Source organism: Cygnus olor, chromosome 1 (genome assembly GCF_009769625.2).
Source record: "Cygnus olor isolate bCygOlo1 chromosome 1, bCygOlo1.pri.v2, whole genome shotgun sequence".
NCBI classification, from domain to species: domain Eukaryota; kingdom Metazoa; phylum Chordata; class Aves; order Anseriformes; family Anatidae; genus Cygnus; species Cygnus olor.
This window is the reverse complement of record NC_049169.1, coordinates 59,796,064-59,821,063: the sequence shown is the minus strand read 5'-3', so window position 1 is coordinate 59,821,063 and position 25,000 is coordinate 59,796,064. Positions and strand designations below refer to the sequence as shown.

The following is a 25,000-nucleotide window of genomic DNA, read 5'->3' as shown; positions in this document are numbered from 1 at the left end:
CCCCCCCGGTAGCCGAGGGGGCCGGCCGGGCCCCTCGCTCCCCGCCGCCACCGCCGTTGGCCAACGTTGGCCGCCGCTGGCCGCCGTTAGCCGCGGTCAGGGCGGAGCTCCCGTCGCCCCCGGGGCGCTGCCTCAGCGGGAACCGAAAGCGAAGGGAAGGCGGCGGGAAACGGGGCGGGGGATCCCCGGCGCCACTGGGGAAAGGCGGCAGCGCCGCGCCGCTGCCTGGCGGGGGAAAAACACGCGTGGGGCAGGACGGTGGGAACCGGGCGGAGGTGCGTGCGTGTGCCCCGTGAGCCCTCGGTGTGCCCCCGTGTGCGTGTGTGTGTGTGAGACTCTGGGTTGCTCCCGCCCCGATGCCCCGGGCAGGGCAGCCGCGGGCGATGCTGTGCTTTATGCCCGGCGTGGCTTTCGTCCCCGCTTTGCTCGTCACCTGGTCCTCGGCCGCCTTCATCATCTCCTACGTGATCGCCGTGCTGGCAGGACACGTCGAGCCCCTCGTCCCCTACATCAGGTGAGAAGGGGGACAGGGGACCAGGAAGGGGCGGTGGGCTGAGGTGTGGCAGGTGCCGGGGGGCTCCCTCGAGGTTGGGGTGGTGAGACCCCGGGGTGTGGGGGCACCGCTGGCACGGCCGTACTGGCACCCCAGATTGCAGAGAGCAGCCAAGAGAAGGTGGGGAGGGAGAGCGGGGGGCTTCTGTGTGCTGCTGCCCACCAACCCCCAGCATGCCTCAACACCCCCCAGAGAACCTGGGGTCTTAACACGTCTGTCACACGGGGCCTGAAGTTCTTGGCTGGAGCCAAAGTATGCTATGGGCGTACGAACATAAGTTGACCACTCAGTTATAAGTAGTGTACATGTAGGGTTTTGTTTGCATAACTCCAGAATTGGGCCAAAGTGCAGCAGATGATGGTGTGACTTGAAGACCTCCAACAGGCTTTGTAGGAGACACGCAGGCATGCATTTTTACAATTTCGGCATAGCAACAATGGGTGTAAAGGGCTACCCAAGAGATGACTGGCATGCTTTTTTCTAACACCTATTTTCCTGATACCGAGTCATACTAGATAGTAGGAAAACTTTCTTTTCCATGAGTGTGGTCAAACACTGGAGCAGGCTTCCTAGCAAGGTGGTTGATGTCCCATGCCTGTCAGTGTCCAAGAGGCATTTGGACAATGCCCTCAATAATATGCTTTAACTTTTGGTTAGCCCTGAAGAGGTCAGGCGGTTGGACTTTACGATCTTTGTAGGATGCTTCCAACAGGACTAAAGTGTTCTATTCTGTTCTATTCTGTTCTGTTCTATTCTGTTCTGTTCCATTCTATTCTATTCTATTCTATTCTATTCTATTCTATTCTATTCTATTCTATTCTATTCTATTCTATTCTATAACCTTAGTCATTTAAGCACAGATTTGAATAAATCATTGTTTATATAGCTTTAGTTAACATTTAAATCTGTATAGTGAAATTGCTAACATTTAACTCTTAACAGATTAAAGGTGAGACACAAATCCAAGAATGGTTTCAGATATATAAAGGATCTAAAGAAGCTTTTCAAATACGTTTCAGATAATTCTAGACCTAATTCCTTGACAGAACCTATGAACATGCATAATTTTTTAAGACTGATAACTTGAGTTGTACATACTCTTAAATTTGCTTGAAAGTTCAGGTCTATGATCATAAGCAAGTGAGATGGTGCAAATAACATTGCAACCCACAAGATAGTTGAGCTTCATTCAAACTGAGCCAAAGAAAGCTGTACTTCATTCTTATGTCAGCAAAACTTGTTAAGATTATCTGCCCGTATCTGGACTCGGCTCTTAGAAAGCCTTGTTCTTGTATGTGCAAAAATATTCTACTGCCTTAACAATAGTGGTTACAGTTCTGCTCTTCCATGATTACATACTGACACAAAAGTGCTTGTAACCAGTGCAATTTATCCCTTGTTATCCAAGAAAAATAAACTGTTTGATGCAACTGTGTCCACATTCAGTACATGGTTTGTGCTCTGAAGAACTTTGAGGTTTTGTAGTAAGAAATTTGACAAATGGTGTTTCTTATTGTTGCAGCTTATGCCAAGTTCTTGAATGAAACATGAGTGAATAGGACTTACTTTATGAATTACTGTACTTACAGTCAAGTTTTTGACAGCACACATATGTTGCTTGTAAGGGTGATTCTTTTTAAAGTTGTAGACCGAACAGAGAAGTCACAGCTGTAAAGCTCTGATGAAGGTGTCACCACTGCCATAGTTTAATCAATAAGAAGCTCCGTGCAGGTAATATCTAAATGGAAAAAAATAATAATAATTCTTATCCTTTAACTAAGGAATCACTGTAAATATCCACATACCATAAAAAAAAAAAAAAAAAGATGGATGAAACTATGTCAGTAATAAAATAATAAAGAAAACAAAAAACAACAACAAAAAAAACAGAGCATTTGCTAGTAAAAAGGTTTTTTTTAGAAGAAATCTTTTTTATTTGAAATCCTTTTACTAGTACATTTTTACTAGGGATATACATTGACTGCTGGTGAACAATTATTAATAGTTCTAAAGACATATGATCTAAGCATATGATCTTCATAGAAGGTGCACTTGGAAATAATATGATGATTCCTCCGGTGTACTCAGGCCAATATTCATAGTTTGTATTCTTATGTTGTAGTTTATTGCTTTAGCATAAGAAGATGAATCATGGGATTAAGAATGTGATTTAGTGAAACTTAGAGTGATAAAAAGAAAGAGGAAGAATGTTGCAAGATTTCAGTTGTGCAATGTCTTAAATGAAATGAAATTGAATTTGTGTGGGGAAATTCCTGTTAGACAAAGGAGAACAATATAGACAAATTTTAGTTCAACATTTGTCTAATTCTTATTTAGATTATTCAAGTAACCTATGTATGCCTTGAGGTAACTTGTTAATTATATTTGTTTACCATGTGACAGTTTTTACAATGAGAGAAAGACCACATCAACATTTGCCATTGAAACTGTGCTGATGTCAGAACATAATCTTCCTACCTTAAAAATTTAAGGCTTCAGTTTGGTGTTAAATAGTTTATGATGTCTATGCAGAAAATTTGATGATGATGATGAGTCTTTTGGCCCCCAAATATTTGTTCTCCATCTGCTTTACTTTATCCTCTTTCAACTCTTCAGAAGACTATTGCACCTAGAAGAATTCTGCCACATAATAGTGACACAAATGATATAATTTTCATACTGGGTTCTTCATCTTGTCCATGATGTGCTCGCCTATGCATCATTGAAGATAAATGAGCATAAGTATTTGTTTCATATCATAGAATCATAGAATTACAGAAAGCATGCACTGCTGGCTCATGTCAAGCTTTTCATCCACCAGAACCCCCAAGTCCTTCCCTACAGGGCTGCTTTCAGTGAGTTCTTCTCCCAGTCTGTACTCACATCTGGGATTGCCCTGACCCAGGTGCAGCACCTTGCCCTTGGACTTACTGAACCTCATTAGGTTCGCATTGGCCCACTTCTCAAGCTTGTCCAGGTCCCTTTGGATGGCATCCCTTCCTTCTGGAGTATTGACTGCACCACTCAGCTTGGTGTCATCTGCAAACTTGCTGAGGGTGCACTTGATCCAACAGTCTATGTCATTGATAAAGATATTAAACAGCACCGGTCCCAAGATGAATGCCTGAGGAACACCACTTGTTACCAGCCTCCATCTAGGCATAGAGCCATTGACCACCACTCTCTGAGTGCGGCCTTCAAGCCAATTCCTTATCCACTGAATGGTCCACCCTTCAAATCCATATCTGTCCAATCTGGAGATCAGGATGTCATGTGGGACCATGTCAAAGGCCTTGCAGAAGTCCATGGGTTGGTCTTCCCTTGTCAATTGATGCAGTCACTCCATCGTAGAAGGTCACCAGATTGGTCAGGCACAATTTGCCCTTTGTGAAGCCTTGCTGGCTGTTTCAGATCACCTCCATGTCTTGCATGTGCCTTAACATTGCTTCCAGGAGGATCCATTCCATGATCTTGCCAGGCACAGAGGTGAGGCTTACTGGTCTGTAGTTCCCTGGGTCCTCCTTCCTACTCTTTTTAAGAATGGGAGTGATGTATCCCTTTTTCCAGTCACCAGGGACTTCACCTGACTGCCAGGACTTTTCAAATAAGATGGAGAGAGATTTGGCAACTCCATCAGCCAGTTCGGGGCTGGAGATGGGGTTGAATGCAGATGCATTTACAGCATAGTTCAAGCAGGGTCCAAAAGCCCAACTCTGAGATTAAATGGAGCTCCTGGCCCATAGGCAGAGGTGTTCCAGTGGAGGTCCTAGGAGAGGCTGGTCAGGGCTATTAGTGCCCTGGATAAAGGTGTAATCCCTCTATGTGCTGGAATCCACCACCGTTTACCTTCCATAGCCTACTCCCAAAACATTTTCCATTGCTATTTGCCCTAAACCATCTATGTCCCCAAGTTATGGTCTGCTGATGTCTAACTCAGCCCTCCCCACTGAGGAACAGGAGCACTGTCACTCTACCATCCCACGTCTGCTGTGTCTGGTGTTGTGCAGTTAGTGACCCTGAGCCAAAACAGGATACACGAAGACATCAATCATGCAAGAAAAATAATATTGGAAACAGGAAAACAATTTCTGCCTGAACACACTTCTACTGAAAACCAGCAATTTAACAGAACCTAAATCTTTTTACGAACATACCAATCCCATTGAAACATTATATCAAAATGGCTTTCTACCATCCAAAGCTCCTGAAATCTCAGAGAACTGGTTTCCTGTACTATGAGTTGCCTACCAGGTTTCAAGCTGAAGGATGGTAGAGTAAATATTTGCACTGTATACAGGGGGATGACACCAGTTTCACCCAGAAGAGCAAGTTCAGAGTAATAGTTTAGTTCAGTTCACTAATAGTTCAGTTCATAGCATTATGTTTTTCTCATACCAGCTTTTTCCTCATACCACTTTTCAAATCAGGATGCTTTCTTATGCTAAACAGTTATCAGGCGTGCTAGTTAAGTAAGAACTACCTAGCTATCCCTAGCAAATGGAATGTAGATTCACTCAAAGAACAGCTTGCATATCCGAAAGCTTGTCTACTTTTTACAGTAATACTAGATATTAAGATATATTAGCTCTACCTAAAGTCTTACATTGTCAAGTCCTGAAGGCGCATGCTGAATATAAATAAATAAATAAATAAATAAAACACAATCTTGTAAACAATAGCTGCAGCCCAATACTGGGGACCAGTGACAATAAGCAGAGTGTCACTGGGAACAGAAATAACATCCTTTGGCTGATGGGTCAGGCCCAGAGGGTTCTTGTAACCAGGGTTACTTCAGGATGGCAACCTGTCCCTAGTGGAGTTAGAACCAATCTTCTTCAATGTTTGCATAAATGATTTGGATGAAGGACTTGAAGGTTTTCAGACGATACCAAATTGGATGGAGCTGTTGACTTCGTCGAAGGTGAGGAGGCCTTTCAGAGAGATCTAGACAAATAAGAGAGCTGGGCAATCACCAACAATATGAAGTTTAATAAGAGCAAGTGCTGGATTCTGCACATGGGAAGGAGAAACCCTGGCTATACGTACAGGCTGGAGGGGGTGGGCAAGATGCTGGAGATCTGCCACACAGAAAGGGATCTGGGGGTTTCGGTTGATAGCAAGCTGAACATGAGCCAGCAGTGTGCCATGGTGACCAGGAGGGCCGACCGTACCCTGGGGTGCATCAAGCATGGCATTGCTAGCTGGCTGAGGGAAGGGATTGTCCCGCTCTGCTCTGCAGTGGTGCGGCCTCACCTCAAGTACTGTGTGCAGTTCTGGGCACCGCTGTATAAGAAAGATATAAAACTGTTATTGTCCAAAGGAGGGCAACAAATGTGGTAAAGGGTCTAGAGGGGAAGACATATGAGAAGCAGCTGAAGTCACTTGTGTTGTTCAGACTGGAGAAGAGGAGACTGAGGGGAGGCCTCATGGCGGCCTGCAGCTCCCTCACGAGGGGAGCGGAGGGGCAGGTGCTGAGCTCTGCTCTCTGGGGACAGCGACAGGACCTGAGGGAACAGCATGGAACTGGGACAGGGGAGGGTCAGGCTGGGTGTTAGGGAAAGGTTTGTTACCGGAAGGGTGGTCAGGCACTGGAACAGGCTTCCCAGGGCAACGGTCACGGCACCGAGTTCAAGAAGCGTTTGGACAATGCTCTCAGACACATGATCTGATTTTTTATTATTATTATTATTTTTGGGTGGTCCTTTGGGGACCCAAGAGTTGGAATTGATGATCCTTGTGGGTGCCTTCCAACTTAGGATATTCTATGTTTCTGTGATTCCCTCAGGATCCTGAGATGCATGGCATTGGGCCCCATAGACTTGTACCTGTTCAGTTTCATCAGGTGGTCTCGAGCCTGCTCTTTGCTTGCAGTGGGAGAGACTTTGCTCCCCCAGCCCCTGCCTAGAGGTTCAGGGACTGGAGAGACCTGGGAAGACTGAATGTCTGTGAAGACTGAAGCAAATAACTTGTTGAGTACCTCAGCCTTCTCCATATTTGTCATTACCAGTTCTCACTTCTCATTTATCAGAGGGAGCACACTCTCCTTGGCCTTTCTTTTCTGGCCAATGTACCTGTAGAATCCCTATCTGTTATTCCTTGCCAAGCTCAGTTCCATCTGTGCCTTGGCTTTCCTGATTGCATCCCTGCGTATAGGGACGGCATCCCTGTACTCTTCCCAGGCCACATGTCCCTGCTTCTGCTGCCTGCGCATTTCCTTCTTGCACCTCAGTTTGACCATCAGATCTTTGCTCAGCCTTCCTGGTTTTCTGCCCTCCCTGCTCGCTTTCTTACGCAGGGGGATGAAGAGTTCTTGTTCTCTAACAAAAACATCTTTAAAGAGTTGCCAGCTCTGTCAGCAACTTTGTCCCTAAGGACAGTGTTCCAGGGGATCTTGTCCACTAGGTCTTTGAACAGCTGGAATTTTGCTCTTTGGAATTTCAAGGCCCTGACTTTGCTCTTTGCCAGGCCCATATTCCTTGAGATCACAAACTCAACCAGGGCATGGTCACTGCAGCCTAGAGACTGCCTCCAGTTTTAACCTCTGTAATGAGTTCGTCTGCACTGGGGAGCACCAGGTCCAGTATGTGTCTTTTTTGTTTCATTAAAAACCAGTAATTGCTACATGATACTTTTTTTTTTTTTCTTTTTTCTCCAAAGCAGTAGGCCAGAAGTAAACTAAGAATGTATCTAAGTCTTCCTTTATCCTTAGGGATATTTTTAGTAGAAAATATGGCATTAGAAAGATTGTGTCCTTAAATATCCTGTACAGTACTTTGTAAATACATCACAGATATAATATTCTTGGTATGAAATTACTTGAAAGTAAATGTCAAAGGTTATTGAGTTTAAAAATCAACAATAGCAAAATCCACCTGTAAAACTTTAGCTTGAGAACAGGTTTAATTTAAAAATGACTGGAGTTCAATGCAATTTCAGGCTATTTGGATTGCTCTTATGATGTGAAGTGTTCCAAGAACTTCAAATGGCTGCTTTCTTTGCATGTGCTGATTCCATTCTCTTCTCACCTAAAGCCCTTCAAAAGCTTTGAAGTGATCACAATCCTGTACTTAGCATAGAGTAGTCTCTTGATTTGCAAAAGTCCTTCAAGATTGTCACATGTAGCCCACTGTTTAAATGAAGCCCTTACCAGTATTTGTGAAAACACTCCAGAAAGATGAGGAAAAGATGTGAAGTTCAAGGTTAAAAACTCAGCTAAATGAAGTGAGGATTCAGAAATGTCAAACAAAAAAAAATGAAAATCACCCTATTGTTTTCATCAATTCTACTATCAAAGAGAAATGACTAACACAGAGTATAAGCTGTAACAAGACTTCAGAAAGCATTGCAACAGGAAAATAAATGTCAGTAGGGATTCTTAATGTTTGAGGAGTTGTAAAAGCTTGTATAAAAGCCTAGGCATCCCAAGTTTTTGTTGTCTGAGGATTTGGAACCAGCCACATCAAAACGAAATACAAGATTTTATTTTTTTCATTTTACTTCAGTTTGTCATAGAAAAGGATTCTTCCTGCACTCTAAGCTTCCTCCCGTTCTTGATAAATCACCTTAGCAACTGATTATACAAATGCTTCTGTGACATATAAGGGGATTGAGAGAGACTGTGATTTTGTAAAAAAAAAAAAAAAAAGATATTTTGATATGGTTATAGTTTTCTAGCTTGAAGTTAACAAAATTGTCAAAATCTTTAAAAACATTTTCTTATGTAGAGAGAGATTTCTCTGTTGGGTACTAAAGCACCAGCATTCAGGATGAGCACCTGTCATGTCTGCACACAGCGGTCCATTCAGATGTTTGGCACTAAAATCTAATCCAACCTCACTGTTGGAATGAAGAGGATTTATCTTCTTGAATCATGTGAAAAATCTCTAGCTAGTACCTACTTGTCTCATCATATAACTAAGATAAAGTTTCATTCTCAGAGTCTTTGTTCAGTTTCCACTGAACTTTGGCACAGGCTAAAATCCTTACCTGTTTGCGTTTCTGACAGTAAAGTTCCTTGAGTGCCTCTGTTTACATGCCCAACCATCTTAGTTCTGGTGAGTGTGTTACCCCACAGCCTCTTAGTACTGGTGAGTAACTAAAAACTCAGCTCACACCCAAGTTGTATAAGACTTCGTGAGCTACGTTTTCCATTGGCTTGACAAACAGAGCCTGATATTCTCAGATATTCTCATCTGGCTGTGCCATAGAAAAGAAAAAATAACACAAAGAGGTGATGGTATTGCAGTGTTCTTCTTTCCACAGTTCACTCTCTCTCAGCATAAAGGAATCCTGCTTGAGGAGACTTGAACCCACATCCTCCCAGGAGTACGCCCTTCCTGCTAGGCAAGGGCCTTCTCTGCTATGGGTGTTTGTGTGGGTGTTTGCAAATAGGTAGGGAAAAAAGAGGGAAAAGGATTCTGTGATGAAGGTATTCCATTTTCTACATAACATACATCTTTTATATATGACATTTTTCACCTATATATATTTATGTATGCTCCATTTGTCTGGCACAGTCAACTCCTAATTATCCCCTGTGAGGGCTATTTGCTTCAGTGAAAGATAATACCTTGGGCTGAAAGTCCTCTTATGCTGTACATACATTAGAAAATTAAACAGTGCCTAGGGATGTTCCTAGGCATTGGAACACAATTGCTCTCCTGGGGTAAAGTCTTTTCAATGAGATCAGGAAAGTAAGTGTAAATTCTCTAACATTTTAGGATACTGAATGCCATTAGATATGTATTTCACAGTGTTAGTTTAGTGGATAAAAGAAATGTTATTTCTAAAATAACATTTATATTATCATTTATGTAATTCATGACCACGGTATTGTAATCTCTCACATCTTTGCATATTGCATAGAGAAAATGAAGGAATACAATTCAAATACTGTGCTCTAAAATTGTTATTACTTTCTAAAACAAAGATTCAATACTACAAATATAGCTTAAGCGTGCAGCAGGTGACATTCCAATTTATACATTTAAATGTCTTACATAACAGCAGTTCACACAAGTTACATTTCTCTTGAGGTTTCATGTATATGTCTCATTTATGTTTCACAGATCTCAACTTTTAATTTCTTCTTTCTCTTCTTGCTTTAGTGACACTGGAACTAAACCTCCTGAGAGTGGTATCTTTGGCTTTATGATTAATATTTCAGCACTTTTAGGTAGGTATACATTACTTGGCCTAACACAGAAAAGAAATGTAAACTAAAAATTATTGTCTGCTGTATTGGAGTCCACACAATGTTCTGCAGAAAAAGTACTCCACACTTAAGTGGTAATATGAGCTAGATGGAATTCATATCCAGAGGGCCAGGTGCTTGGGGAAGCACAGCCTTGGAGGCTCTTCTGTCTCTCAAGAGCATCTCATCAGTGCAAAGTAGTCAACGTAACTGGAAATAAAAAGAGGAAGAAAGATGGCATAATTAGTGTGCACCGACTTTATCTTTGATATAGGGAGACATTTGGTTAAAGAATGCTGCAGCAAGGTAAAACAGTATTGAAGCAACACTTGGCTTCCTCTGTGAAGATGCCTACTCCACTAAATTTTTGCTGACCTTGAATGAGGAGGTTTGGGACTTCCCATTCGCTTCTAGGGGATGGAGGATGAAAAGCTCTGTAATGGTATATATAGAGGCTGTGAAGGCCTTCATGCAAATTAAAATCCCATATCTTACCTTTTCAAAGAATGTTTCAGTCACACTGTCTGGTTGCATTGCATGTAACATCTCAGTACCTGAACAAAGTTACATGATTTATTTTTCCAGCTGTAGATAGAATGAAACCATGTTTTGTGTTATCAATCTGAATTACAGTATTGTTTTTTTTTTCATGGAATCCAGTTTACTGCTTGTTATATCCTGATGAACTACGATCTTAAAATTCAGTAGAGGTTTTTGTCAGGAGTGAACTGCATGTTGAGGTCATGTGGGCTGCAATAAAATCTATGAGTAGTGGTTTGGGGCCTCTGTTATACTAAAGAATAGCCAGAATTGGCCAAAAGCTTTTTGAATATTTTCTGAATACAAAGCTAGTTACATTTTTTTCTGTTTACATACTGCAGAAATATATTCATTCTTCAGGGTGTCAATTATTAAAGTGATGTAGTTCTGGTACAAGAGTGTATATCAGAGCAGATTGAATTCTCCCACTTTTGCCTGTAACAGCTGTTCCCGATGTGGAATGCCAGTGCCTGGTATTTAATATGGTATTTAAAATAGTTTTTTCTTGAACTGATTCGCAGCAATGTGGAGTTTAAGATGTGAAGATCCAAAATTAAGGCAGTATTATTTATTGCATTATGCTTATAATTTCATTCTGTATGTAAATGTGTTACAATGCAAGGTATTGAAATGTAAGTGATATGTGAACACTGAAAAAATACTTTTTTTTCAGGTGTAATTACAATGTATATCAGATATTTAATAATAAAGAAGCAAAATGAGTCATCGCACTTTATTAGGTCTTCGTGCAACATGTTCTCGTTATGCATTGGATTGATGGGTTGTACTGGAATGGGCATAGTTGCAACTTTTCAGGTATGATTATAAATCTTATATCATAAATAAAACTAAAATTGTTTTAGCAGTTAAAAAATCAAATAGAATGGTTAATGTTATCTCAGTGTGGATACTTGGCAAATGGAGTAAGAATGTCTTCCTTAGTTCTGACATTTTCAATAGCTTTAAAATGACAGATTTGGTTTATCCCTGTAAATTAAATTTTTAATCTTATTTTTTTTTAATTTATTTTTTGCTTGTTTAGCTATGTCAGTAAGGGGTTTTGCTTATTTTGTAACATGTCTGTACTAGAAAACAGCTTAATATCATAAATTCTTCATCTGAGAATCAAATGAAGTTTACTTGGCAGGTAGTTTGAGATACTGCCTTGAAATCTGTGGAAAGAGATGAATTATTTCTTTTGAAGAATGGTCTACTTTGGGGAACATTTTGGTAAAGACTGTTCTGCCTTATGGTGACCTGACAATATACGGAGAAATTGAAAATAAAGATTGTCAGGGCTTCAGCAGCCAATACAATTTTGCAGGTCATTTGTGTGGTATTTTCAGACAAAAACCTTTCTATCTTAGACTGGTATCTTGCTGTTTCTAGTTTTACCTCCAAGCATTGTGTGTGGATAGCAAACTCTACAGGCATTGCATACTATTCTACTTTTAAATATCTGTACTCTTACTGGTTAGATTTATATGTGGCACAAAAGAAGTCAGATGACAGGGGACAGTGTTGCTTGACTAAAATACACTCAGCTTCAATTAGGAAAAGACAAATATGGCACACAAAATAATTTGGGAGGGTCAAGGAAGTAGAGATCTTGATCCTAAAGTTTCAAAAGAGGTTCACTGAGAGTAATAGCATTACTTCTTACCTAATCTTTATTGGCTGTCATTGCCTGTTTGCCTCTTAATTTCTCCTTCTCTTGCTTTGATCTTACTTTGCATGTTAGGTGCAGCTTGTAGGAAAGGTTCAGAACACAGTAAGGATCCTATCTAGCTAAGGATTTAATCTAGCAAATATCTGAGCATGCTTAATTGCCCATGAAATTAGAAATGGTGGCTTGCAAGTCTTAGGTCTTCTAACTGTATAGTGAGCCCACTTACCAGCACAAGAACTGAGACATGAATAGGCTGTGAGTCTTGGTCAAGGTCAGATGGTTGCTTCAGGTCAGAAGATAAAAGAAAAGTTGGAATTTGAAGTTTTCTTTAACATTCAGCCCAGTCTCTCTAGCAGTGCATCATGCAGGAAATTCATATTCCTGTGTACAATTTGGTTGTTTCTTAATGCTTATTTTTACCCAGCAGGTGAGCTAGCTTCATACCTGAGTACTTTAGTAAAGCCGACTGACGTTGTTGGGCATCACTTCATTTTCTCTCTCCCCTAGCAAAATATCTAGGTTGTTAAAAAGACTCCAGTGTGAAATATTACTGGAAATATTTAAGGTTTGCATTTACTAACACTAATCTAACGCTACTTGTGATTAATATTTTAAGTAACATAATTAGTTATAAGGGAAATTTTTTCAAGCTTTTGCTTCAAGGTGCAGTACGATAGGCAGTATGGGGTTTTGGTGTTATTGCTCTCTGAACACTTTACAAAAATGAGAATATGCGTGGTAGAAAACTCTAGGAGTGGGTTCTCTAAAAGCAACAGAGTTTCTGAGAAATTAAGTAATGATCATGAATGAGGTGTTTGTTCTCTGGTTTAAATAATACAATGCTTGAAAGGTAGGAATAAAAGACAGTGGAGGGACAGCTTTGAGAAGATAATTGGATATAGAAGGAAAAGCCCCGTAGGCCTTCATGAATAAGGCAAAGCATAAACCCAGGTCTCAGCAGGTTTGCTTTTGCCAGTTAGACATTACACATGATTAAGGAGAGATTTCCCCATCTTTGACTAGGAAGCTTTGGAGGCTTACCACAGGGTAGTGAGAGGTAGTGAGATTTCCCATGGTTCTGTAGGCGTTATGTGTAATGTGGTTTTTTTTTTGTTGTTTTGTTTTTTAGGGAAGCTTTGGCAGTTTGATAGGAGCAAGAGTGAGAGCTCTCTTAGAAAAATTCTCTATATTGTATACAGGGCTGAATGCAAAAGCCAGCAGTTAAGCTTACTTAATGCTTTCCGTACCAAATGCTGTCAGTTCTGCATGGAAGGCAAAAAATGGAACAGAAGAAAAGAAAATGCAAGTATAGATGAGAGGCTACTGAAATACCTTTGTGAGAAACATGCTTTAAAATCTGTCAGAACTCAATACATCACAGAGAGATAGAGGGGAATAATGAGAAAGAAAAGCACGGGAAAAAAATAAAATAGAGCATGAGAATATAATCACCATTAAAAGAAAAAGAAATCAGTGGCTTCCTGACAGAAAAGATATCAAAATACATAATGAGAGAATATAGACATGTTTTCATGAATCATTAAAATAGAACTGCAGTAGGTCAGATCATAGCACATATTTTGCTATGTTCTGGTGACAGAGTAGAGCTTTAAAGCTAATTTATCTGTCTGATACTGGATTCCAGGGTGTCATAACTTAGAATTCATATTTTTTTGAAACATTTAGAATACAATTTCTTGGGAATCTTCATCTATTTTGTTACCAGATATTTTACCTGTGTGCGTTTTAAAGGAGAGAATCTTCCATAGTTAGGGTTTTAAAAAATATAGGCCACATGTAGTGATACTGGAATTTTAAACACTCTTTCACATGTTGTGGAAGTTGTATAAAAGTGACTGGTGATGTGGGAAAGAGTTGGAGGGCTGAATAATTCAAGTGACTGACAGTGGAAGACCTTCATATCAAGAACTTATTTTAGGTAACACTTTTTTTCCCCCCTTAAATATATAACTAATTTTCTGCTGACTCATTTCCTTGAGTCTTGTGGCTGACCAGTGGAGGGCAGGGACAGAGCTGCAGTGGTCACAGTTTAGATCAGTTGCTATGAAAAATGACCACTAGTTAGTTATTGTATGGCCACACAAATGCAGATTCAACTTTCAACACAGAAGGATTAAAATCTTTGGCAGAGCAAAGGGAAAAAGGAAGTACAGGAGCCTCTTAAGAAAAACACAAGCCTGGTCCTGCTTGTGAAAACAGTAGGTGAAAATGACTGACTGTTGAAGAGCATTAAAACTGACCTATGCTTTTCTGTGTTTTAGCTTTTACCTGGTGGCTTTGGCCAAGGTTAATTTACCTCTCTGAGCTACTCTTTCTCCTTTTTCTTTCATCTTCCCTGTGTAGACTGTTAGAAGGGACTGTTAGAAGGTTTCCTGCTGCTTCTACGTGCTGAGCATCTTCTCAGGGCTCACTGACACCTACCACTGTATGAATAGTAACAGCTAACCATTGTGTTGAATCTCCTTCCAGGAGCTGTCTGTTCCCAGCGTCCATGACATAGGAGCTTTGGTGGCATTTGGCTCTGGTGTTGTATACATAACGCTTCAATCTATAATCTCTTACAAGTCCTGTCCACAATGGAACACTTACTTTGTGTGTCACATAAGGATGGCCATATCTGTAATATCATGCATTGCCTTCATTCCCAGTATCCTTTACAGTGCATCTCACAGTTTTCCCTTTATGGCTTCTTGATCTTCCTTTTAAGTTAAACCATTGCTGATAAAGGATGAAATGAGGTTTCAGTCTTTGCTTAGGACCCTCTAATATTTCTGCCATTATAATGCATATATCGTGTCAAAACAGTATTAATAGCATAAAGATGAGCTTCAGGGTCATTCTAAAAAGCTGTAACTCTTCTTTCAGCAGTATATTTAAATCTAATGCCCTGGTGTTCTTTGTGGTATTATATGATAATTCAGAAAGGAAGGAACATCAGAAAGTCAGCCAGACCAACTTCCCAGCTTCCTTCATTTTAGGGAGGGTATGGAGAAGGCCTGCAAAAAGGGGGCACCACTTCTGAAGTGAACCTAATTCACAGAAATACAAAATACAGTTGACATATACAAGATTTCCTTTTAAGCCTAAGTAGATGCTTTGGATCATGTTTGTTGGTGCTTGGCTTCATTCGATGCCTCCCCTAGATAAACACTCAACACACTGGCTTTTACCACATCTTGCTGAAATTAGGGTCATCCCACTGATTTTATTGGACTCTAGGTGATCGGCCAGTGTCAAAAAATGATTGCAACAGATCATTATATAAGCCATTCAGCTACAGTCTGCTTTTGATTTCAGCAGCTGTGAAGAGGCTTTTAAAGAGGACCACAGTCTTGAGAGAAAATTATACAAATATATCAAAGGACCCATTGTGGACCAATGGAAACCAACCTCATTCCCCTTCCAACAATGCAGGGCTCTGCTGCCATAGTCCTCGGTCATGAAAGTGATCTGAGCTTTGGAACGTCTACCCTTACCCTCTGTACTTGGAAGAGCCCCCAGAAACCTTTATTCAGAAATATGTTTGGATTGCTATCAGTTCTCTTTAAATAATATATTTCATTTACTTGTCTTCTTAATACTTTGATGCGATATTCTGGTTGTTCAGGATCTTTTGTGTTAGAGAAGGGGGAAATTGAGATGTCTTTTAAAAGTAGGCATTTTCATTATTACTCATTAAACTTTTGTAGTTTCCTTTACACTGTTTTTTTCATCAGTGATTGTATTTGCTTCAAAAATTTCGATGACGAAAATTGATTGGACTCCAGGTGAAAAGGTAAAAATCCCATTAGGTAGCCAACTTACCTGGTATTTTATTATTTGGGGTATGCTGTTATGCTTATCTAAAAGTGTATAGCATTACTAATACATCAGAGACATCCAGTATTGTATTATTTGGGGTATGCTGTTATGCTTTACTAGAAGTGTATAGCATTACTAACACATCAGAGACTTTAAATAGTACATTATTGAGAACAGAAGGTCACTGATTTGCAGAAAACTAGTTTACAGTTATTTCTTCATTAAAAAACTGTCTGTGGCTTGTTAAATTCATGGATGGGTACATCTTAAGAGAGTTAGACTTTCATTTTAACGAGGCACTTGAAACTTACCAGTAGAACAAAGTGTAAAAAAACAAACTTTCTGGAAATGAGTTGTTCTACTTCCTTTTGTGGTCACAATTCTTGAAGATGAACTTCACGCATGGAACAAAGGTGGAACAATTTGATTCTGAAGTTTCTGAGTTTTTTTTACTACACTGTTTTTCTCAGCTTTTTCCACCGTTCCTTATTAATTAATTTTTACTACTGCGGTAAACACTGGGGGTTTAAGCTAAAGCATACTAAAGTGAGTATCAAGTATTTTAATTAATTTCAGTCTTCTCAGAATGATGGTTTTTAAAAGGCAAATTTTATTTTGGTACAAACTTTGCCACATGGAGTTTTCCAAAAATCAAGTTAAGTAACACAGAGCATTTAGTCTGCTTGAAAAGTTTAATAAAAGCAAACTTGGTAAATGTACTTCAACCAAAGAGTGGTAAGGCATCTGTGAGATAACTCTTCACAAGTTAGATGATCTTAGTAATATATACCTCTTTTTTTTTTGTTTGTTTGTTTGTTTGGGGGTTTTGTTTGTTTGCTTTTTTTTCCTTGAGACACAAGGATTAAAAATTATTTTTACTGAAAAATTTGTCATATTTGTTGATGGCATGTAAAGAAACACTTTTCATTCTGTTTGTGTCATGTTACATAGGTCTTTCTATGATGGTCTACTTAAAAACAAAAGTCTTGTCAGGAACTGTCATATAAGGTGGCCATCCATTTAAAAACAATGTGAGAATTTATTGTAAGGGATAGTATTACTGAACTCAGTGACTCTGAGTAAAAAGTTTAAGAATATCGGCACTTTGATATCCTTCACATAAGAACATAATATTTTTCAGGTGAAGATTATATTCAAGCTATGTTTTGATCTAGTGCTAATTGTAGTTTCCTTGTACTGTTTTTCATAGTGGTGCACAAGACATTGCTTCCCGGGATGTATACAGCCTTGATAAATATATTTACCGTCTGTTAAAACTGAATCTGTATTAACTTTTATACAACATGGTATTGTGATGATAAGTCATAAGTCTCAGTATGTTTGTTGAATTTATAGAAGGAAACTGTTCTCTGTTTACTCATTCAAAAAAAAAAAATCCTTATAAAGACTTGACCTAACTATGAGTGATTTTACCTAAGAAATCATATTTCATTTCCCTTTGAAATACAACAGCATAGCATTTTGTGACAATGTTAGTTATTCATTTTGTAAAACAAATGCAATGAATTCTGTCAGGGAAAAAACATACTTAATTTTACTGAGTATATGTTGCTTATAAGATCGTTAGTTTTGTTATTGCTTTTATTTTTTCCTTGACGTTCTAGTAATATAGGCTGTATATATTTGAATGTCTTTACATGTTTGAATTTTACTGTTAAATTATTGTGGAGTTGGAACTTCTAAACAAGAGACCAGAATGCTATTATATAAGCTTGGCACACGTCTCCCCAAAACATTCATGATCTGAAGCATATGGATTCCTTTCTCAACTCATAGGTTGTCTTTTAAGGATCAACTTTTTCAGAGCCTCAGAGCCCTAAGCTCTTATGCCTATTTTTGTAGCATTTTTGTTTATCTGTTCTGTTTGTTTGTTTGTTTGTTTTCCTGAAAATTTATTTTATGTCTCATCCCATCAGGATTATACTTATCATTTCATGAGTGCGATCTGGGAATGGACAGTGGCCTTTGGTTTTATCTTCTTTTTTTTAACGTTCATTAGAGATTTTCAGGTTGGTATCAGCATATTTTAGCAGACTGAAAACTATGAATTCTGTAACAATAAATGCAATAGAAAATTATTATTCTTTATCTGAGCTAAAAATGCCAAAGGTATACAAAAAAAAAATTATCAGTCAAAGAACTGACTTCTGTCTACCTAAAGAATATGTTTTCCTCTATGTTTTAAAACATAAAAATCAGTGTTACAAATCAGTTTAATAGGTGTTTGGTCTGGAAAATGATCCAATAAATGAGTATCTTTTATTTATTTAACACCATTTCTCTAGAAAGAGGCCCTTTAAAAATGTTATAATACCAAAATAAATGCTGCAGCTAAAACTGCATTTCTTTCTACCCAAGGGATTTTATATGGTAATGCACTGTATTTCAACTAAAGCTGTGTCCTTTCTTTCAAAAAATTACACATTTTCATATGTGTTCCCTCACAATGTGAAGAATATCAAATTCTTTTTGAAAAGTATTAACATGAAAACCTTCTATTTTGGGTAGCTGGAGCAGTGTTACAGATAGTTTGATTTCTGTTGATGCATCAAATCTGACTTTAAGGAAGAGAAAATGTTAGCTTAGTTAAAAAGAAAATACTTTTATATGACTTAAACTTAGTTTCTTAAGCTTTCCCTCCTCACGTATTTGTTTACCTACTACGTTCTGGCTGCAGATTTTCATGGGTTTTTGGCTCAGTGCAGGGATACAAAATGCTAAAAATATAAATGTGTGAGACTTCGGCAAAAGAACTTGTAAAAAAATCAAAAAAACGTTGCTTATAAGTGCCTTACGAGGATTTGAGGACAAAATCTCCCGGGTGTGTTAGGAAGATCAAGGCCTCTATACCCTTCTCAGACTTATGGATATTTGTTTTCCCCAAAACCTGGTTGCATCTTTGCAAGACTCAAGGAGAAGGCTTAAAGTAGCAAAGACTGAGGAATGCTGCTTAGTACCATAACTACAAAGATGAATTAACTCATTTGTAATCAGAGTGGATATCATACCCAATATGTAGGTCTTTCACAAATACCATTGCCTCACACAAGTCGCTGAAAGACAAAAACTATCGATCCAAGCATTTGCATAACTGTAGAACTAATTTGGATCAGATATGTGAGCCAACTGGTGCTGTGATAAATTTCTGGAAACCATAGCCAGAATGGATGGAGGTCGGGAGAGAGGGAGAACAGTGAGAGCTCCTTAAGTCCTCTGTCATACAACTGAAACTTGACATGAGATCACATAAAACTTTGTAATTAGCATACTTGCTTCTTCTTAAGGCCAGGGGAGAAGGCAATGGCCCGACTGAAGTGCATCTACACTAATGCACGCAGCATGGATAACAAACAAGAGGAGCTGGAAGCCATCGTGCAGCAGGAAGGCTATGACTTGGTTGCCATCACAGAAACGTGGTGGGACCACTCTCATGACTGGAATGCTGCAATGCCTGGCTATCGGCTCTTCAGAAGGGACAGGCAGCACAGAAGGGGTGGTGGTGTGGCTCTCTATATTAGAGAGTGTTTTGATGTTGAGGAACTTGAGGCTGGGAATGATAAGGTTGAGTCTCTGTGGGTTAAGATCAGCGGGAAGGCCAACAAGGCAAGCATCCTGGTGGGGGTCTGTTATAGACCGCCGAACCAGGATGAGGAGATGGATGAGGAGTTCTAAAGGCAGCTGGCAGAAGCCGCGAAATCGTCAGCGCTTGTTCTTGTGGGGGACTTCAACTTCCCAGACATATCCTGGAAGCACAACACAGCCCAGAGAAAGCAGTCTAAGAGGTTTCTGGAGAGCGCGGAAGATAGCTTCCTGACGCAGCTGGTCAGTGAGCCTACCAGGGGAGGTGCCCCGCTAGACCTTCTGTTCACAAACTGTGACGGACTGGTGGGAGATGTGGTGGTCGAGAGCTGTCTTGGGCAGAGTGACCACGAAATGGTTCAGTTCTCTATTCTTGGTGAAGTCAGGAAGGGGACCAGTAAAACCGCTGTCTTGGACTTCCGGAGGGCTGACTTTGAGCTGTTCAGGACACTGGTTGGCAGAGTCCCTTGGGAGGAGGTTCTGAAGGGCAGAGGAGTCCAGGAAGGCTGGGCACTCTTCAAGAAGGAAATCTTAATGGCTCAGGAGCGGTCTGTCCCCACGTGCCCAAAGACGAGCCAGCGCGGAACTAGACCGGCCTGGCTGAACAGAGAGTTGTGGCTCGAGCTTAGGAGAAAAAGGAGGGTTTATAATCTTTGGAAAAGAGGGCGGGCTACTCAAGAGGACTATAAGGATGTTGCGAGGCTGTGCAGGGATAAAATTAGAAAGGCCAAAGCTCATCTGGAGCTCAATCTGGCTACTGCCGTTAAAGATAACAAAAAAAGTTTTTACAAATACATCAACACAAAAAGGAGGACTAAGGAGAATCTCCATCCTTTACTGGATGCGGGGGGAAACTTAGTTACGAAAGATGAGGAAAAGGCTGAGGTACTCAATGCCTTCTTTGCTTCAGCCTTTAGCGGCAAGACCAGTTGTTCTCTGGATACCCGGTACCCTGAGCTGGTGGAAGGGTATGGGGAGCAGGATGTGGCCCTCACTATCCACGAGGAAATGGTTGGTGACCTGCTACAGCACTTGGATGTACGCAAGTCGATGTGGCCGGATGGGATCCACCCGAGGGTACTGAGAGAACTGGCAGAGGAGCTAGCCAAGCCGCTTTCCATCATTTATTGGCAGTCTTGGCTATCAGGAGAGGTCCCAGTCGACTGGCGGCTAGCAAATGTGACGCCCATCTACAAGAAGGGCCGGAGGGTAGACCCGGGGAACTATAGGCCTGTTAGTTTGACTTCAGTGCCAGGGAAGCTCATGGAGCAGATTATCTTGAATGTCGTCACGAGGCACTTGAAGGGCAACCAGGTGATCAGGCCCAGTCAGCATGGGTTTATGAAAGGTAGGTCCTGCTTGACGAACCTGATCTCCTTCTATGACCAAGTGACGCGCCTGGTGGATGAGGGGAAGGCTGTGGATGTGATCTACCTTGACTTCAGTAAGGCTTTTGACACTGTTTCCCACAACATTCTCCTCAAGAAACTGGCTGCTCGCGGCTTGGACTGGCGTACGCTTCGTTGGGTTAAAAACTGGCTAGATGGCCGGGCCCAAAGAGTTGTGGTGAATGGAGTCAAATCCAGTTGGAGGCCGGTTACTAGTGGAGTCCCCCAGGGCTCAGTGCTGGGGTCAGTCCTCTTTAATATCTTTATCGATGACCTGGACGAGGGGATCGAGTGCACCCTCAGTAAGTTTGCAGATGACACCAAGTTAGGTGCGTGTGTTGATCTGCCCGAGGGAAGGAAGGCTCTGCAGGAGGATCTGGATAGGCTGGACCGATGGGCTGAGGTCAACTGTATGAAGTTCAACAAGGCCAAGTGCTGGGTCCTGCACCTGGGGCGCAACAACCCCAAGCAGCGCTACAGGCTGGGAGATGAGTGGTTGGAAAGCTGCCTGGCCGAGAAGGACCTGGGAGTACTGGTTGATAGGCAGCTGAATATGAGCCAGCAGTGTGCTCAGATGGCCAAGAAGGCCAACAGCATCCTGGCTTGTATAAGAAGCAGCATGGCCAGCAGGTCTAGGGAGGTGATTGTCCCCCTGTACTCGGCTCTGGTGAGGCCGCACCTCGAGTACTGTGTTCAGTTTTGGGCCCCTCGCTACAAGAAGGACATGGAGGTGCTCAAGAGAGTCCAGAGAAGGGCGACAAAGCTGGTGTGGGGTCTGGAGAACAAGTCTTACGAGGAGCGGCTGAGGGAGCTGGGGTTGTTTAGCCTGGAGAAGAGGAGGCTCAGGGGAGACCTCATCGCTCTCTATAGGTACCTTAAAGGAGGCTGTAGAGAGGTGGGGGTTGGTCTGTTCTCCCACGTGCCTGGTGACAGGACGAGGGGGAATGGGCTCAAGTTGCGCCAGGGGAGGTTTAGGTTGGATATTAGGAAGAACTTCTTTACTGAAAGGGTTGTTAGGCATTGGAATGGGCTGCCCAGGGAAGTGGTTGAGTCGCCATCCCTGGAGGTCTTTAAAAGACGTTTAGATGTAGTCCTTAGTGATATGGTTTAGTGGAGGTTTTGTTAGTGTTAGGACAGAGGTTGGACTAGATGATCTTGGAGGTCTCTTCCAACCTAGACGATTCTGTGATTCTGTGATTCTTAGAAGCAAGTGCTCATATGCTTGCTCAGCAGGGGAGTAGTTAATACATGTATGATCTGTATATAACCTTCATGAGCATATACAGGAATCAGTTTTCAACTAAGGACTCAGAGTTCACATATTTTGCTAGCTGATATCTAACATCTTTGCATGCATTTACTTTTGACTAATAATACTGAGTAGACAGACCATGACTGAAGGGGTGACCAATATTAAAATGAAAGGTAGATTCTGCAGGAAAAAAAAAAAAAAAAATTCAAAATTGTACAGTGAATTATCTTAAAAGCCTGTAATTGCCTTCCAAAACTAACACAAATATTCAACTACCTTTCAGACTTGAATGCATCATTGAATTTACTATTTGTCTTTTGTTGTATTTACTGCCAGCCCTTCACACTTCAATGACTACATATCTGATGGTATCTGTTTTATCACCAAACTCTTACCTTGGAGATACATATTGGCAGACAATACTATAGTACTTAGAATAACTGAATTAGTTAATAGGTTTGCTTCAAATCACACAACTCAAACTGTTCAACATTAAAAGTAAAACTGTATATAAATACTATGAATGTAATAAATAAGAGAAAACAATAGAACTAAACTAAATAGGAAATGCATACATTTTAATTTACATGCTATAAAATGAAATCTTATCTCAGTTTTTCACTATGACAAAGATTTTTTAGATTCTATCATCTTTTTCATTTAATCAGTGCTCACAGAAAACCAAACACCTATTTTTAAAAGAAAAATAATCCTTTCTTATTTTTCAAAGTTTCTCACAGTATGTATTTCACTTAGAATTTTTTTGTTGTTGTTACATCTCTTTGTACTCCTTGTGTATCTCAGAACTTAATTTATCTTAAGCTGATCTTGTTTTATTTTTCTTTTAGAGAGTTTCAATAAGGATATCAACAGAAATACATGAAGACTCCTGATAGAGAAGAAAATTATATTTTATGTTGAAGAATGTTCTAGGTTTCTTTTTACTTATGGAAAATGTTGCAGAGGGACAAGGATTTTAAATTTTATAAAGAAACCATGCCATTAATTCTGCAACAACTATAACAGCATCTACCAAAACATTTTAAATACTAGCAGCAATATTCCTGCTCTTTTTTTTTTTTTCAAAATTTTGTAATTTTAATACTGTTTCATATATTAAAAATACTGCGATAGAGGTAATCTATAGCAGCACTTCAAGGTCATTAAAAAATGTGGACCTTCCCAGCTCTTCCCTTTTGGACATAGCCATATATAGATATATATATTCATTTGTTATAGTCTGCTAAGTAACATTAGTTTTAAACTTGAGAAAGTACAATCTGCAAATAGTTTGGAATGTCTAAAACATTAGACAACACTAAAACTGAATTTCGGCTCTTAAGTTGCAAGAACTGTGGAGGAAGATGTGAGCAGAAGCGGGCATCTTTGTTTCAAGACTTGAGATTTGCAGTTAGTGGGTTGGAATACTATGCTACGAGTTTGTGATTGTGGATGCTATCCAAATACAAATCCTAGAAGATTAAACTACTGCTTGAAAAATGTTTTCAAATCATCGCTGCAATATATGTTGTAAAAGTCTACTCCCTTTTTTCCCTGTTGTGCATTGCTGACCATGGGAAGCTTAAAACTGTTGTGGAATAGAAAGGAAATTTATATTTATGCAGGATCTACTAAAGAGAAGTCTTACTGCCATCTGGTTAATACAGAGCAGAAGTTTTCAAGTCTGTGTTTTAACCCACAATGATGGAACGAAGAGGTCTCCAAAAAGTCACTGAGAGTGAATGGAAAACGAGAAGAGACACCAGTAGTTTTCAGGTATTCAGTTATACATGTATTATATAGAGAAAAAAAAAAAGAAAAAAGAAGCCTGGACAGCTTCTGTGGTTAAAGTATAGCATAGTTACTGCTATAAATGCACTTCTGTAATGAAACTGTAACTGAGAAGTCATATGTTACAAGTACCTGGAGGCAAAATGGTCTTTTATGGACTGATTCACTACCTCCGTTTAATGCATTAACCACTTGCCTATCAATCAAGTTCTGTGAAAATCAAATTTGCCATGGTGTATTACAGTTTAATGCAGAAACATGCATGATTGTGAGTTGCTAATTTTCCATGAGATAAAAGAAATGTTTCTTTTGGAAAGTGATGTCTTGAGACTGGTCTGCTGTTGGTATTTCCTTTAATGTGTATTTTAAACTGTACTAAATTCAGCTGTTTCACAACTTGAAGAGTCCATGTTTTCTTTATGTGTTCTCCAAATAAAAATAGTAAAAATGTTTTCTACTGGCAGATTTGCTTTCTGCATTATTCACGTAATCCTGCAGAAGTTTATGGTTATGATCATGTTGAAAATAAAATCTGTTGTAGGCTAGATGTAAGACTTATGTCTTGCTGATTGTGTCCTGCAAGGAACACACATTCCTTACAGAAGTGCTCACAAGAAAATGTATACCAACCATAAAAACTGACATCGTGTTATTTTGAAGGCCATGCTAAGAAATACTTTAGTTTGAGAAAGCTAGGAATAAAGAGATGAAGAGCAATACAATACAATACAATAAAAATAAAGTATAAGAAGCCTGAAGTTGTTATTTCAAATGATATCAGTTTTCAGCTCATCAACTTACAAAACTCTTTACATGGTAAAAGAAATCATGTTAACCTGAAGTTCAGCCTTAACTAATATTTAGTGTGTTTTTACAGTGAATCCATGTACACTCACATAAGAAAACAATTATTTGTCCTGTTCCGATTCAAGCAAGAATCACTACAATGTTCACTACAATCACTACAATGTTCACTACAATCACTACAATGAATCACTACAAACAAGTGTTTTACGGCACTGAGGGAGCAAACGCTGAAGAAAATATTAAATCATACCCAAATCATGGCTTCTGAAATGAGTTCACACTTAATCTCTTAGTACCCCGTCCTCCTCAAAATAGTCTTACCCAGCCTGTCAACTTTACAGTGTTTACAGTATCCTAAAGATAAAACAAACAAACCATTTTTTTC

General features: G+C 39.9%; 1 protein-coding gene across 2 annotated transcripts; it reads left to right on the top strand.

The window, feature by feature from the left end:
- On the top strand, positions 1 to 24,271 carry DRAM1 (DNA damage regulated autophagy modulator 1). 2 transcript variants are annotated; one of them, XM_040560764.1, is made up of 7 exons: positions 22 to 514; positions 9,661 to 9,728; positions 10,960 to 11,102; positions 14,446 to 14,623; positions 15,693 to 15,751; positions 17,715 to 17,807; positions 22,866 to 24,271. In XM_040560764.1, the coding sequence occupies exons 1-7, from the start codon at positions 357 to 359 to the stop codon at positions 22,908 to 22,910; spliced, it is 744 nt and encodes a 247-aa protein (XP_040416698.1). In that variant the 5' UTR covers positions 22 to 356; the 3' UTR covers positions 22,911 to 24,271. The 2 variants fall into 2 exon arrangements, with proteins under 2 accessions (XP_040416709.1, XP_040416698.1); XM_040560775.1 differs by lacking the exon at positions 17,715 to 17,807 and having other exon boundaries at positions 1 to 514.
- Positions 24,272 to 25,000: the final 729 nt, after the last annotated feature.